Genomic DNA, 15,659 nt, shown 5'->3' with positions numbered 1-15,659 from the left:
GGTTTAGGCAGTAATGCTTTCAACTAGCAATACTGTGTTAACGATTATCAAAAGCTTGAAGAAAGTGCAAGAGGGAAGGACGCTGGATGCTCCTGTCCATCTTAAATGTGTGAGCTATAACCTTTCGTTCACCTTTATCGCCGTTCTGGCTGTATTCGTAGAATATTTCAACATTGAGGGCTCAGCGCAAAACCATGTTCCAGGCCATAGCCTATGACCTCCACCCTTATAAACCTCAAACAAAAGGCTGCTCAATTCCACCAAACGCGACAAGCGCCAGCATCAACACATACTTGATATCCAAATGCGTAGCAATCGCCCCGTTCGATCCAGTCGGGTCAGAATTCTCATCCTCCGTTGCACTTGCAGTCGCAGTCGCAGTTCCCGTAGCCGTAGCCGTTGCATTCGCATTTGTATTGCACCACACCTGTTCCGCCGCAGAGCCCTTAATCAGACACTCCGCAAGGTCGCCAACGGTCTGGTTCTGCGCGAGACAGTAATAGTCGCAGTCCGAGTAGGAGATAACGCTGGCGGAGCCGCAGCAGTTCGTCATTAGGGTGTGGTAGGTGCTGTTCATGGGCATGGCGCATGCAGCATCGCTGGTTGGGATCTCGTAGAGCTTTGCGTGACACGATGATGTTTCTGCAGCGCCGGCGGTGGTTGTTATGGTAGACATTTTGAATGAAGTTATTATAAAGTGGATTTGATGAGAGGTGGTGTTGTGTTTGGTTGATAGGATAATGAGCGATGGAACGCTGGGAGAGATCGTCTTCTAATAATATTCATTGAGGACTCAGGATATAGTTTTGATTTTCTATTTATATACTCGGGCCCAAGTGATAGTCAATTCTGAAACTAGAAAACTATGAATAGAATGCTGCGCTCACAAGAGGCACGAAAGCACAGGGACCGACATCAGTCCGCATACATCGTATCTTAGACAGGTATGAGGCAGGTGAATGCCATGGCATGATTCGTAGGCCTCTACCCACTTCGCTTAAATGTCTGGGGTAATCTTTGTTGCGGGCTCGTAATCAGTCTGGGCGGATGGCTGCAGTAACTAACATTCACATCCGATTCATGAATTGAGGATATAAATCGTTGCCTTGCCGATGCAATGGTTCAATATCTAGTCTATTTTCATACTCCGCTTTGCCATTCGTAGCAGTATACCTATCATTCGCAGCTGTGGGTAAGCGACGGCCCGGCATAATTGCCTTGATAAAACCCACACCGGCATCTAAGTCCGAGTTCGCCTGGCTTCCTGATAAGTGACTTCAGGTCGGACTTATGATACTGTCTCAAGAAAGGCAGCCATGGACTTATCCCGAAAATCCCGAATCCCGAAAGTGTCCCTTTATTTTTGGATTTAGTGACCGGGGCAGTGCCGGAGATATTGTGGCGAACAAAATCCCCACGATGGATAAATCTCCCCACAATGAGGGGACCTCGACGCATCTTCTGTGTAAATGCCGCCTAGGCTCATCACGCCTTATTTAGATTAGGTTATATTGTAGTTTACTTATATTGTCAATAGAGTGATTATACGGTTTTCTGATCCAGCTTCAGGTAAGGTATGGAGAGAGACATTGGTGCTCGAATATGCATGTGTGGTATATAAATAACCCTAAATTAGCTGGCACATAGCGTACAAAATGGTGTCTAAACACCGAGTATAGTCCTTATGCAGTAAGATGGATAAACCATTGTAGATAAGGTATTTTTGTGCCCGAAGGCTGGATTCACTATAGGATGGTTGTTCATGTTCTATGGGCCGTTTCCAGTTGTACCTTCTCTTACTTCTATCCTTACCACTGAAATCACTAACCCGTGGTTCACAATAATGGATTGGATCTATCCTGGTAATAAAGAAAGTCAGGAGCACCTTGCTGCCTGGCTCCAAGCACTTTTACAACAGCTACCTGCATTGGCGTTGCGACTAACGAGTCAGCACTGACCTAGTCACATCGCAATTAAAGTCTCAATCCGACAACCAGCTTCTCCGCGGTATGTTGCTCAAGCTCTCTAAATAAACATTTTCATATATCGGAGCCTTTGTGCAGAACTCGGACCGGAAGTGGAGCGTATCCAAAAGAGCCGTCACTGCGAGCATATATGATTTATCCCAAGCCGACAATATTACTCACAGCCCGTTGCCCAGCAAGAGCTTCGCCAACGCGTCCGAAAACTTTACAGACATAGTCACTCAACAGCTCTGCCATCTGCGTTACCAGCTCTACAGCACTCTGCTTGAGAAGAACGAGTGGAAGGAGAAATACATCGCGCAGTGCATGCTCCAGCGCATAGCACGCTCACTCAAACCAGAACCCAGTCCCTTCCGGCTTTACTGTAATGATTTCCTCCTGTCAAGTGTTTGAGTCTTGTCTAGTGGTATGAACCGTAGAAAGACTGAGCTTGTCAAGAAAAACTGCTTTATACGTAGCATTTTAGTAGTCGAGTAACTATTGCATATCCAACAATCACAGATCTAATTTGAAATGCTGACAGATACATGAGTATTGTTATAAATTTTATTGTTAGAACTTTTTCCCCCCTGCTCTATCAATTCTGACAACCAAAATGCCAAAGTTTATCACCAGCATTGACCTTAATTGATTTGGCAGCCAATACCATTTTTCTTTACAGCATTGCTCGATCCACCTTGACCTCCAACGCCCTTCAACAAATAAGGTCTCCCACTAAAAGATCACGGTTGATTAACGTCTTGGAAAAACTACTAGCGATGGGATGTCTCCACGGTGTTCGAGTTTTCTGGAAAAATACTTTGCCATTGCGTGTTCGTGGCATTCTCTGGACCCACTTGGCTCCCGTACACCAGCCCGCGTTTTCCTCCATGGCTAAAATTATTGTCTAGGAATTCGTCACCAGCTTCATATGCAGCTAAGATTTCTCATTGGATCCAATGAATGGCGCAAGAGGCTGGCGCTGTGTCTTAGATTTCGTGCTGATAGTATCTCAAAATAGGTGTCGGTTGCGTACTAGGTCTCTGTTGAACTGATACAGATTTGTACGATGCTGTTTCCTAAATTAGGGTAGATGAATAGTCTCAATTGTCATATAGATATATTCAACTGCTCCAGAAGCTGTTGCAAGGAGGCGCTGGTCCCGCAGCTGCAGCTCTAGCACTGACCTACGAGGCTTTTAGAGACCACAGTTATCCTAAACGATATTATTTTTAGATCTTGTGTAGTTATCAGGTCCACACTCGAAGTACCGAGACGAACCACAGCTAGGCTACCGTTGCACATCGTGGTTTTCTGCCATCATTTCCCATCGGGTCTGGTTAATTTCCTCGTCTTTTTCTTTATAGCTAAGCTTGTCCTTACCTTTTAAACTGAGTTTGGTCTACCCAGCGCTTCTCCCTCAGACACCAAGATGGATAGTAGGCGCCCCGGCATTTCAGGCAACACATCGGAGAGCAGCGAGAGCAGCCACTGTTCCCCCTACCAGGAGGTGAGTATCGCCGGAGCTATTTCCGCCAGATTCTAACAACACCAGCAACACTACCCGGAAGCATGGGATGAGCAAGCGGCATCGCTCCTGCAGCGGAACAGCTCCAGCCGTTACAGCTCGCCATTTGCCGATTCCGTCGCCAAATCAGATTCACAGAAGCGATATACGCTGCATGATCCCGGTCCATCAATCGGCGGGGTCCCGGAATACGAGCCGGTTCAGTTGACCGAAAGGAAAAATCGCACAGGGCTGGAGCGGTACGGGACGAGGAAGATTAATCTGGTGAAGGGAGCGGTGCTGAGTGTCGACTATCCGGTTCCAAGCGCGATTCAGAACGCGATCCAGCCGGAGTATCGGGATGCCGAGGAGGCCTTCCCGGAGGAATTCACACATTTGCGATGTGGGTTACTTTACCTTGGAAATTGTGGTTCAGCTGATTGACGATCTTGATTAGATACGGCGGCAACGTGTGACCCCGATGACTTTACCCTGCGCAATGGATACAATCTTCGGCCGGCGATCTATAATCGGCATACCGAGTTACTCATTGCGGTTACTTATTATAATGAGGATAAGGTCTTAACTGCGCGTACTCTGCACGGAGTAATGCAGAATATCCGGGATATTGTTACATTGAAAAAGTCCGAGTTTTGGAATAAAGGAGGCCCCGCGTGGCAGAAGATTGTAGTCTGCTTGGTGTTCGACGGTATTGAGCCCTGCGATAAGAATACGCTAGACGTGTTGGCCACAATCGGGGTCTACCAGGATGGGATCATGAAGAAAGATGTAGATGGCCGAGAGACCGTCGCGCATGTGGTGAGTTGATGATAACCCGATTGATCGACGCAGCAATAAACTGTTATATCTAGACACTGACAACAGTAGTTCGAATACACGACCCAATTATCAGTCACTGCTACTCAGCAACTAGTTCGACCCCAGGGTGACGAATCAAGCAACCTTCCACCTGTGCAGTTTATATTCTGCTTGAAACAGAAGAACAGTAAAAAGATCAACTCGCATCGCTGGCTTCTTAACGCTTTCAGCCGAATACTAAACCCTGAAGTTATTGTTCTTCTAGATGCAGGCACGAAGCCAGGCCCGAAGTCCTTGCTATCGCTATGGGAGGCTTTCTACAATGACAAAACACTTGGTGGAGCCTGCGGTGAGATCCATGCCATGCTTGGCTCGGGCTGGCGAAAGGTTATAAACCCCCTTGTTGCCGCCCAGAATTTTGAATATAAAATTTCAAATATCCTGGATAAGCCATTGGAAAGCGCTTTTGGCTATGTCAGTGTTCTACCGGGTGCTTTTTCTGCCTACCGATACCGGGCTATTATGGGACGTCCATTAGAGCAATATTTTCATGGCGACCATACCTTATCCAAACGCCTTGGTAAGAAGGGCATTGAAGGTATGAATATATTTAAAAAGAATATGTTTTTAGCTGAGGACCGCATCTTGTGCTTTGAACTAGTAGCCAAGGCCGGGTTCAAGTGGCACTTAAGCTATGTGAAGGCAGCAAAAGGCGAGACTGATGTGCCTGAGAACGCGGCCGAGTTTATCAGCCAGCGTCGTCGCTGGCTGAATGGGTCGTTTGCGGCGAGTCTGTACGCAATGATACATTTCGGGCGTATTTACCGCAGCGGTCATAATATCATTCGATTGTTTTTCTTGCATATTCAGATGCTTTACAATTTCTGCCAGCTTATCATGACCTGGTTTTCTCTCGGTACGTTTCCAACACTTCCTGTTTGATTCTTTAATGCTAACAATTCCGGTAGCGTCATACTGGCTGACCAGCTCGGTAATCATGGACCTAGTCGGCACCCCGAGCACCCACAATAAGGAAAAGGGCTGGCCCTGGGGCAATGACGCATCGCCGATAGTCAATACCTTTATTAAATACGGGTACCTCTGGCTACTGATGCTCCAGTTCATGCTAGCCCTTGGTAATCGGCCAAAGGGGTGAGTGCTCTTTTTTCAATGATGGCTGCCAGCAGCTTACAGAATAATAGTGTTGTTACGCTCTACACGCTCTCCTTCGTTTACTTCTCTCTCGTGCAGCTCTATGTTCTCATCCTCTCCTTCTACCTAGTCGTTAACGTCTTTACTGGAGGCATGCTAGACTTCAACTTCGATGATGGTGTTGCCGCCTTCCTACAGTCCTTTTTCAGCTCGTCTGGCGGTGGTATCGTGCTCATTGCACTAGTATCCACATACGGGATCTATATCATTGCGAGCATTCTGTACCTTGACCCCTGGCACATCTTAACAAGTTCATGGGCATACTTCCTCGGCATGACCACAGGCATCAATGTGCTCATGGTCTACGCATTCTGCAATTGGCACGACGTCTCATGGGGTACAAAAGGGTCTGATAAGGCAGATGCCTTACCGTCAGCAACAACCAAGAAAGACGAGGACAGCAAGAAGAACTTCATTGAAGAGGTTGACAAACCACAAGCCGATATTGACAGCCAGTTTGAGGCTACGGTGAAACGCGCGTTAACGCCATGGGTTGAACCCGAAGAGGATGAAGGCAAAACTTTAGACGACTCGTATAAGAATTTCCGAACCGGATTGGTGTGTCTCTGGGTCTTTAGTAACTTGCTCCTGGCGTTGATGATTACCGCCACGGGTGTGGACAAGATCTGCTTGACGAATACATCGACTACCAGGACGACCGGATACTTCCAGGCTATCTTGTGGATTACGGCGGGCTTGTCAATCTTTCGGTTTATTGGTTCGCTGTATTTCCTCGGGCGATCGGGAATTCTCTGTTGTGTGTCTCGGCGCTGATTATTTCTCGCTCGTGATTGATACGCATAGATGCCCACTAATACAGGTTCCTTCTTCGAAGCGGGGTTAAATATCTACAGAGTACTCAGAATGTTATTCATCTCGGTTCGCGAGGCGATGTATACTTAGGGCCATAGACAATTTTCCCGTTTTAGACCGGTGCAGGTGCATATGCTCTGGATGTACACAGCATATGCCTGGAACCGGATATAGTTCAGTTAGTTTTAGAAGGCTATAAGCAGGACAGTTGTAATATGCTCAACAAACTTAAAACATCGCCTGACATCGTATGGTGGTGCTCAAGCAAATAACCGATGGCCACGTCTATGGAGTTGCAGTAGCACGGTGTGGTTGACGAATCCAAAGCTCATCTCCCGCGGGGTAGATGCAGCCATCCATCACCTGCACATCACGTCGGAAAGCGGGGCCAAATGGGTAGATAACTCATTGTCATGTTGTTGGAAACTGAACCTGGAAGAATTGGGATAGACCTACTGTATCAGAATCTTACCTATTCACTACGTGCCCCGAGCGACCCTTGCGCAGGTTTCAAAAACATCGACATCATGTCCGTCAACAGCGTTTCCCTTTCAGGCTCTCATTCTGTCTCGAAAGCTGCTGTATCTAGTATAACGCTCATTCCGAACCACGGTGTCAAAGGTGACGCCCATGCGGGACCAACTGTCCAGCACCGACCCTTACGAAATGCGAGGCCGTCCGACGTAAATCTGCGTCAGGTCCACCTAATGCATGCGGAAATCCTTCAGCAAGTGTGTAAGGACCCTGCAACCGGAGCGAAGGACCTCGCCCTCAAGCCTGGACAACTGGGGGAGAACATAACAACCCAGGGTATTGATCTGCTCTCATTGCCCAAGGACACAAAACTGCTGTTTGTGGACGGCAAGACGCCCAGACAGAACGCGCCAACTCTCAGGCTGACTGGTTTGCGCAACCCTGGTCCCCAGCTTGACGCTATGAAGAAGGGACTGAAGGATCGCTTTTTGGTGAAGGATAGTCGCGGTGTGGTGGTTGGATACATGGCTGGTGTCATGAGTGTTGTCGAGAAAGGAGGTGAAATTCGACCGGGAATGGAGATTGTCGTTCAGAAGCCAGCCACAAACCTGGCTCTCACCTGTATTTAATGTGGCTTGCTATGCATGTTGCGCTGTGCCGCCGGGCAAGTTGTTTATCGATCTAGGCCTGCTAGTATGGCGAAGAAGTTCAATCAGGAAATATGTTTAACAGATCCCATCCATCATGCTATACTCAGTCTTTAGAAACCCAATTGATATTCTCCAGTGTCTGATTGGTGACCAGGAACCGACCAACATATTTCCGAAGGGTTATGAGTCGTGATGTTCAAGTTTATAAGGAGCCAAGCGCAGCGGTGAGTCATGCACTATCCCAGCGGAATTAATGGATCAATCGGATTCGACTCGGATCTATCAGTATAGCTATCATCCAGAAAAACCAATCGGCGAGCCAGGTACCGTGGGGGGGAAAAGAGAGATGGAATTGAACGACGAGTCGCCGATATCGTTGATCGGAAGTCAATTTCCCTGATTTCCGCCATCTCTCTTTCTTCCGAAGAGATCTCTGTTATATTACGCAAATGTAGCCACTGTACTAAACATTCGTTTCGGTCCTGTTCTCATTCGCCCTTTGCCACAATCTTTGGCATATCCTGCGAAAGCATTGCCTCAGTAGGATCTTGACGAGCCGCCATGTCGCTCATGCAAGCTCTCCATCTCGATATCCAGCCGGAAAAACGGGCTTCTGCGCCCGCGCTCCCCTCGCTTAACCTGCGTCCTGAGGGTTCCGGACCACAGATAGATAGTCAGGGAACTTCACTTAATGGCGACTCGCCGCCAGAAACTGGCCAGCCAATCTTCGAGCGTGTGCCTTCGCATGGCACCACGCAGGCCCGAAGGATAACAGTTACGGTGCTGCTCATTCTGGCGAACCTCGTGCAGGTAAACCTTAAACCGACTCTGTGAGCAGATAGAGTAGAGTTAACGGGACCAGATGACAGTCAACTTCGCTGGAATAGCCGGTGGCAGCACGTTGACCAATGCAATGGGTGTAGAGGGCACCTATGCCTCCTGGATTGGGGCCAGCTATGCGTGAGCATCGTCCTACTTCATCACACAAGGCATAGGAGCTGATCGCATATAGACTCACACAAGGGACTTTTGTCTTGATGAGCGGACGCTTGGGAGATGTTTTTGGGCACCGGAAACTGCTCCTGATCGGCGGAGCATGGCTGAGTCTGTGTGTCCTGATTGGTGCCTTCCTCGATAATTTCTTCGCCTTTGTCACGATGCGTGCCCTTGCTGGTGTTGGAGGTGCTCTCATTATGCCGAACGCGGTAGCCATGATATCGGCCACAAACCCTCCAGGACGGGTCCGAAACTTGAGTTTAGGCTTCTTTGCAGCGTCAGCACCATTGGGAGGCTACTGTGGAGCGATACTCTTGGGCGCCTTCCTAGAGAACACGGACTGGAAGTGGTTCTTCGTTTTCATGTACGTCACATAAGGGGATATGGAATAAGCTTGATGCTTACAGATTATAGAGCTTGTCTCGCCGCGGTAACCTTCGTCGCTCTGTGGACTCTAGCTCCATACGAACCGCCCGTCGATCGCCACGGAAAGATAGATTGGATCGGCTCCGCTTTAGGCACCAGTTCCCTGATTCTCTTTAACTTTGTTTGGAAGTAGGTGGCCCCCGAGCAAGGCTAGATGCGGACAGTGAGCTGATTTACTCTCATAGCCAGGCACCCAGTGTCGGGTGGTCCACCCCTTATGAAATCGCCCTCCTCCCAGTATCATTGATACTCTTCGGCGGCTTCCTAGTCTGGGAAAAGAGATTCGCAGCGCAGCCCATCATGCCACTTGAGATCTTCAAAGCACCATCCTTCCTAACGCTGCTTCTAGTCATTCTCCTGAATTACATGGCAGTGGGCACACTAATCTGGTACCAGGTGCTCTGGCTACAGGAAGTGTGGCATTGGTCGCCACTCCACTTTGCTGTCGGATGGACCCCTTTTGTCATCTGTGCAACGGCTGCAGCATCCCTTGCTGCCTGGCTGATCCCTCGTCTAGCGGCGCAGTGGATCCTGGCCATTGGAACAGTCACCATTCTAGTCTCCAATGCCCTGATGGCCACCGTGCCTCTGCACCAATCATACTGGGCCCAGATATTTCCGTCTGTAGTTCTTTTCTCGTTCTGTCCAGACTTTGTCTATACGGCGGGACAGATTATTGCAAGTAATTCCGTCCGTAGACACCAGCAGGGTATCGCGGGTTCTATTATTGGAACACTGAATCTGTACGGTAACAGCCTGGGACTCGGGTTTGCGTCAACCATTGAGGTCCAGGTCGCTCGGCGCTTCCACAGCCAGATCACAGGATATCGGGCAGCGTTGTACTTCGGTGTTGCCATCAGTGCGGTGGCGTTGATTCTCGATGTTTGTTTTGTAAGACTGGTCAAGGATGAACGTGAGGGTTGGGAGGAGGAAGACCTCTTAGCCATCAATGAGATTGAACTTCAAGGGCGTGCGGAGGCTACAGGGGCTCAATTATCAGTTGCACCAGTCCGGTCATAAGAGTCTTGGTGTGACCTTGAGGGGACACGACAGGCTCTCGCGTACGAGGCACGAACGGGGAATAGACGTCCTAAGTCGAAATGTGGGGTGCATTGGTTGCTCATTCAGGGCTTGGAAGGTCTTTGGTTCCTTTTCTTTTCTTATAACATTTCGGTACATACTCAAAAAGTCGCGGGATTCGTTCTGTTTAGAAAATCAAATTATGCAAAGTAGCAAAAGTTACATGCCAATTCATCTTCCCGCGGATGATTCCAGTTGTATTTTATATTGCTCGGGATATGCATTCATTATCAACGCCAACATGTATAGATACTCAGCAACTACAATATTTTAGGCCAAGCCCTGTGCTGTAGAACAATGTCTTGGCCGATACATTTCGCACTTTCGAGCAAGATGACATATAGCAGCTTGGAGACAAATCAATAACATTATAAGACCAAAGATCGAACAAAGCACACATCGCCCTCTCCCGATCCTCAACTTGTGGACGGGAGAGATAGGCAATCATGACAAGTCCTACTAACAGGTACATGACTTTCCGATATCCTTCGGTGGGCAAGTACAGGGCCTAACAGGCCAAGTGCAGTGGCACCCATTCACACTACATGTGCCTTTGCATTGCTAATTGGAGACTGCTGTTAGCTGATACAGCGGGAACTGGTTATGACTCTTCTCACCTTTCTAACGGCCCCATCAAGGGGTGCTGGCTCTTCCTCGACGTTGTTCGCGAGGCTCTTGGGTTCGGGGATGGCGGTGGCAAGTAGAGGGCCAGCCAGGGCCGCGAAGAGGAGAAGGTTCGAGATGAGCTTCATACTTGAAGATGAGAGGTGTTTGATGCAGACTCAAGCGATGCAAGCTTTTACTAGAGATATCAACGATGTGATCTTTATGGTTTTGATTAAAGCGGAAGGAAGATTTTGGGGGATTAGTTCATCATATTTATATTCCATTTCGGAGAGAATTGCATAGGAATACTGTAGCCGTAGGTATGGCATGTCTGTGATCTTTCTTCCATAATATCGGTCACCAACATTGCTTGTAGTCGCACTTTTCTGTCCTCAGGGTAGTATTGTAATTGGGACCGGCGCATGAGCTCCGTGTATGTAGCTTCCCGACATTTGTTTAACTAACTGGGGTGGGGGATCTCAAGTGTAACGTTTTCGCTCGTGTTCATTCTTCTTATTTGCGCAATTCCCTTGGTTTCCTCTTGTTATGGCTGGGTGGGCCTACGTCTTTAAGGATAGAATGGACTCAGGAAGGGAAAGTGGTGCTCTAGACCCACCAGCTAGCCCATCATTATTAGAAAAGGTGCCATTATAACAGATGAATGTCTGTTTCATCGCATCCATAGAGCTCTCGCAGGAGATCTATCTCTTATGGCTGAAAATCGATACAAACCTTCCCCACTCACGCTAAAGAAAGAAGTATTTGGTTTGCACAAACGGCACCTTTATATCTACTAAACTCCATTCAGCATAACAATCCCTCATATGTCACACATTAGACTGGATATGATTGGTGGTCATAAAGTGTACAAGATTAGGCATCCAACTTGGAGTTTTCCTTAGGTTCTCCAGTGAGGATCACTGACCTCACTGCTCCGTAATGTTACCACATTTCTCCCTCGACCTGGAAACACCGCGCCTTCGCTTTTCTCTACTACTATCCCGTCTTATCATTATGGCCGACTGTCCCGGTGGAAACTGCAGTCTACGAATTCTCACCCGCGAACAAAAGCGTCAAGAATTTGAGTACGACCTCGCAAATCCCCAGGAGACCTGGCAAGACTTCCGATGGAGAATGCTCAACCTCAGTCAGGGATATCTGCAAGGTGATTGGGACATGCCGATGGTCGAAGAATTCTTACACGACTTGTGGGACGAGCTCATCCACGTAGCAAAAAGACATCCTGCTGACAGTGCCGAACATGACCGCCTTGTGACACTGATTCTGGAGGCTCGAGAGTGCGGGCCCATCACACGCAAGAAAAAGAACGCCCCTGCCGATGAGGAACCAGAACCAGTGGTCTTACCCAATGGACAGCGCCTGTGGAGTGATCTCCCCCATCTTGTTCAGGAGTTCCAGGACGCCTGGATGAAGGAGTCCATGGGTTATACAGCAGCGCAGCGAGAGGGGCTAGCGGCGCTCACTGCTAGACTGTGTGCGGTTGGAGTTTTCCCGTCGGAGCTTGGTCGTTGCGCGCTGTGGTTGTTCAAGGAGACGGTTGAGACGGAGAGACCGTTAAGCCGGGCAGAGGGAGAGGTGGATGCGACCAATGCAGCGGTCCCCGTTGTTGACCTTCTTCCCGCATGTCTTGCGTGGTTGAAGTACAACAGCTTCAATCTTGCCAGATTTACAGCAACCAATCATGACTATCCAGCTCCGACCATGGGTGATGACGTCCCAGCTTCAACTACGCCGGGTGACCTCGCTCCCAAGTCTGAGTTTCCGTGCAGTGGCTTCAGCATTCCCCGATGGGTGTTCTGGAGGCGACGCTACAAACACTTTTATCATTGCGGAAACGAACAGCTCGCCAAGCTGGCCAGGGCTTGCTTTGAAGAAGCGGTGTTTAAAGGGACGAGGATGGGCATTGAGCTCCCTGGCGAGAAAGTATTTCTCGTCAGGATCTTTGAAGCTCTTGATATGGAGCTTGCCGCACGAGGTATGCAAGGAAGTGTGAATCCAGAAGAAATTGAGATTGACATGGATTGGGCTGAGGATTGAGTTCTGGGACGTCTTTCCTCGATTTTCTTTTTTTATTTGCGTGATCCACGCAGACGCTGGTTTATTGTTGCAATTCACGGTCGTTCCCATTATTGAAGCTGTTACTGTTTTTCCGCTGTAGCGTGGCGTGTCAGCTGATTCTCTTTCTCACATGTGTATCTCTCGTCCTTTCTTTTCTCAGTACTTCGTGATGTAGCATTCTTACTATCGATATTCCCTAACGAATCATCCAGCCGCTATTTCCTACCTTGTTCTTGCGGTTAACACTCAGATTGTCCAACCAGGGATGCAATGCGTGTTTGTGTTACGAACAGTGTTCTCTCCGTCAAGTAGTATCCCTCACGAAACCCCTCCGAATACGTTCTACGACGCTATATGACCAGTGTATATATCCCTTGGCTCGGTGGAGACCTGGCTTGGCGTGACACAAAGCCAGAAGTCCAACAGCAGCCCCATTGCTTGTCTGGTATGAACATGAATTCCATTGGTGCCCGGCTTTAGCCATCGGGTTTGAGCCCGCGCTGGAGTTAGCAGAACCGTTTGCACGTGGCAAGGTGCCCAGTTCAATTGATAAAGAATGATACCCCCACATTGTGTGTAAGGGATTCAATTCCGCGTCGAGCGCTCAGGTCACCAATGACCTCACAAGACCAGGTATATCCTTTACGAGTCACAATATCGGGAATTATGGACATGTACCAGGCCGTGGTCAGCATATTGTAGCGGAGCGCGAAGCGGTCTGCTATGATTTTATATGATTGCCGCTACACCCCTGCATTGCTGAGTGATATTTGGTCCACTGGACAGCGCTCAAGAAACGTCATTGTCTCGCACATTAGGTTTCGGAAACGCCCCCTACGACGCCAGGGCTATTGACAATAAAACCTTAAGGTACATTGGCGAAACTGTACGCTGTAGATCGCATTCTCAGATTGGGAGGAGCATTGAATGTGTCTGGCGCATCTGATTGGTTTGTAGGATGATCAGCATGGGAACACATACCGACCGACATCAGGGATGCCTGGTATTCCGTCGCCTCGGATCAACTTGTCTTTTCTGAGGAGGTGTTCTGTTCTGCACATGATTTTACAGTGTTCAATGTGAAACGCGACTACAATAAGATCCATGATATGTTGAATTATCCCGTGGGCGGAAATGGGGATCGGCTCCACCCGATTGGCCCCAACATGGGTGGCTTGACAGACACGTGATGGACTGGGTCTGAGTATTGACAGTCTGATATTCATCACTTACTACTGTACTATATATCCTCCCTGACAACGCACCATTGGCGGGGAATAATTCCTCGTTTATATGTCTTACACGGACAATCTCACGCCCCGACAGGATTTGGGGAGTCGCACCAGGCATGAACCCTGCACCACCCGATATATTAATAGATGTGGATAGTACGGCGTAGCGAGATCCTGTTCATTAGCGCCGTCGTACCAGAAGAGGAAAGTCCTGCGCCATTCAATGATAGGGAAGGGATGGCATGTGCACCTGGGCTGGGCCTCAAACAGAGTCAGGTGTTGACATCAGCCACACCCATGAAACCGCCCAAAGCACTTTCCTCTCAACAATTGACTCCCGTTAGTGCCGAGTTATGTTCATGATGGTGGCATTCATAAGGAGGAAGCAAAGCGAATGAAACTGCTGGTTAGGCAACACCATTCTGACCCAATCATGATTCAGGGGCAGTGGAGATCAGTCGGGCCGTTGGGGACGATGATTGGGGCTTGGCAGCGGAGTCCCAGCCTTAAGGGGCTGCTGGCGACCTTCTAGTGGCCAATAAGTCGCGCTTGGCAATCTTCATGGAAACACTATGAAATATCAAGTGTATGTAATCGGTATTGTGTCCACTGTCAATACTGTTTGACCATAGAAAAGTAACTTCGGCCTCAGCCACACCAGGGCCTCACCGATCACAGTTGATGGATGTGTTGTTGGCAGTCCGTTGCCCATAGTTCGCGGTCCACATTGCAAGACCAACGGCTAGGCGCCAGCATTCCCCGACAGCATGAGATTGCACCTACGAAGTAACAAAGGGTCAGAGCCAAGACTCCGTCGTACAAGGGGGCTGCCAATAATTAGTTGTCAATGAAAATTCCATCGCCAGACCCAATCGTGCTGGCGGAGGTGGACCCCAGGCGTCAATTGCAGGGCCAAGAGAACCGATGCGTCTACCAGCAGGGCTGAAATCACCGCTATTAGTTCTGCCTGTTGGTCTGGTCCCCCCGAGCCTTCGAAGTCAACTCTTACTTAAGTCTGAAAACCTCCTGACCCGTTGCCATTTCCCCATACTCTCTTTTTTTCCCTTTTGATTTACGTTGGCTTGACCATCTCCCTCCGTGATACCACCGTCGTTCCCTCTCTAGATACAACATGTCTTACCAGCAGCCTTACGGTCAACAGCCTCCTCCCCAGGGATAGTAAGTAATACCTTCTGCGGATTTCGCATGCCCGTTGCGCTTCTTGGCAGTTATTGGGCAACATCGCCGCTAACACATCGCATAGCTACCCTCCCCCTGGCGGCCAATATCCTCCTCCCCAGCCCATGCAGTACCAGCAGCCCCCACCCCAGGAGGAGAAGAAGGACCGTGGCTGTCTCACCGCCTGGTAAGGATGATCCACCGGTATCTGTGCAGACAAAAGAACGAAACGCTGACGACGACAGTTTGATGGCCATGTGCTGTTGTTTCCTGTGTGAGGAGACCTGCGAGTGCTGTATTGAATGTGTCGAGTGCTTGTGTTGTGGATGTTAGCGATGGAATTTGGCTCTTAATTGTCATTCTTTTGTTTTACGCGAATCGCTTCGACGTGATGGCTTGATGTTTACCTTCTTAATGCTCTGCAGCTTCTTTACCTATACATTTCCATGTTACCAATACATTGATCATGTGACTTTCGACTGGGTCCTTCTGGCATGACTAATCGCAGATCCTTCTGGTCAACACACGCAATCTTTTCGAAATCCATTCTTGACCATGGCAGCTGCCTTCGTCGTCTCAGCCGATCTCAATCATTCCGATCAAAATCTGCTACCGATGAGCG

The 15,659-nt window shown here is 48.8% G+C and overlaps 5 protein-coding genes across 5 annotated transcripts; 4 read left to right on the top strand and 1 right to left on the bottom strand.

Moving 5' to 3' along the window:
• Positions 1–235: 235 nt before the first annotated feature.
• Positions 236–676, bottom strand: BDV37DRAFT_278750 (uncharacterized protein; the record flags this gene model as incomplete). Its single annotated transcript, XM_032086144.1, has 1 exon — positions 236–676. The coding sequence occupies one exon, from the start codon at positions 674–676 to the stop codon at positions 236–238; it is 441 nt and encodes a 146-aa protein (XP_031946062.1).
• Positions 677–3,396: 2,720 nt separating this feature from the next.
• BDV37DRAFT_268344 (chitin synthase-domain-containing protein) lies at positions 3,397–6,276 on the top strand (the record flags this gene model as incomplete). The annotated part of the gene is made up of 6 exons (XM_032084168.1): positions 3,397–3,474; positions 3,520–3,874; positions 3,929–4,290; positions 4,360–5,206; positions 5,259–5,442; positions 5,478–6,276. 6 exons carry the CDS (start codon positions 3,397–3,399, stop codon positions 6,274–6,276), a joined length of 2,625 nt encoding a protein of 874 aa, XP_031946061.1.
• A 531-nt stretch (positions 6,277–6,807) lies between these two features.
• Positions 6,808–7,496, top strand: BDV37DRAFT_157749 (MOSC domain-containing protein). The gene has a single exon (XM_032079097.1). It carries the CDS (start codon positions 6,843–6,845, stop codon positions 7,416–7,418), a length of 576 nt encoding a protein of 191 aa, XP_031946060.1. The 5' UTR covers positions 6,808–6,842; the 3' UTR covers positions 7,419–7,496.
• A 427-nt stretch (positions 7,497–7,923) lies between these two features.
• BDV37DRAFT_157748 (major facilitator superfamily domain-containing protein) lies at positions 7,924–10,122 on the top strand. The gene is made up of 5 exons (XM_032079096.1): positions 7,924–8,249; positions 8,302–8,399; positions 8,452–8,799; positions 8,850–8,990; positions 9,047–10,122. The coding sequence occupies exons 1-5, from the start codon at positions 8,001–8,003 to the stop codon at positions 9,879–9,881; spliced, it is 1,671 nt and encodes a 556-aa protein (XP_031946059.1). The 5' UTR covers positions 7,924–8,000; the 3' UTR covers positions 9,882–10,122.
• A 1,439-nt stretch (positions 10,123–11,561) lies between these two features.
• BDV37DRAFT_278745 (DUF3632 domain-containing protein) lies at positions 11,562–12,605 on the top strand (the record flags this gene model as incomplete). Its single annotated transcript, XM_032086143.1, has 1 exon — positions 11,562–12,605. One exon carries the CDS (start codon positions 11,562–11,564, stop codon positions 12,603–12,605), a length of 1,044 nt encoding a protein of 347 aa, XP_031946058.1.
• Between the last annotated feature and the right edge of the window lie 3,054 nt (positions 12,606–15,659).

The sequence above is a fragment of the Aspergillus pseudonomiae genome (genome assembly GCF_009193645.1).
Source record: "Aspergillus pseudonomiae strain CBS 119388 unplaced genomic scaffold BDV37scaffold_5, whole genome shotgun sequence".
NCBI lineage: Eukaryota > Fungi > Ascomycota > Eurotiomycetes > Eurotiales > Aspergillaceae > Aspergillus > Aspergillus pseudonomiae.
This window is presented reverse-complemented; position numbering and strand designations above follow the sequence as displayed.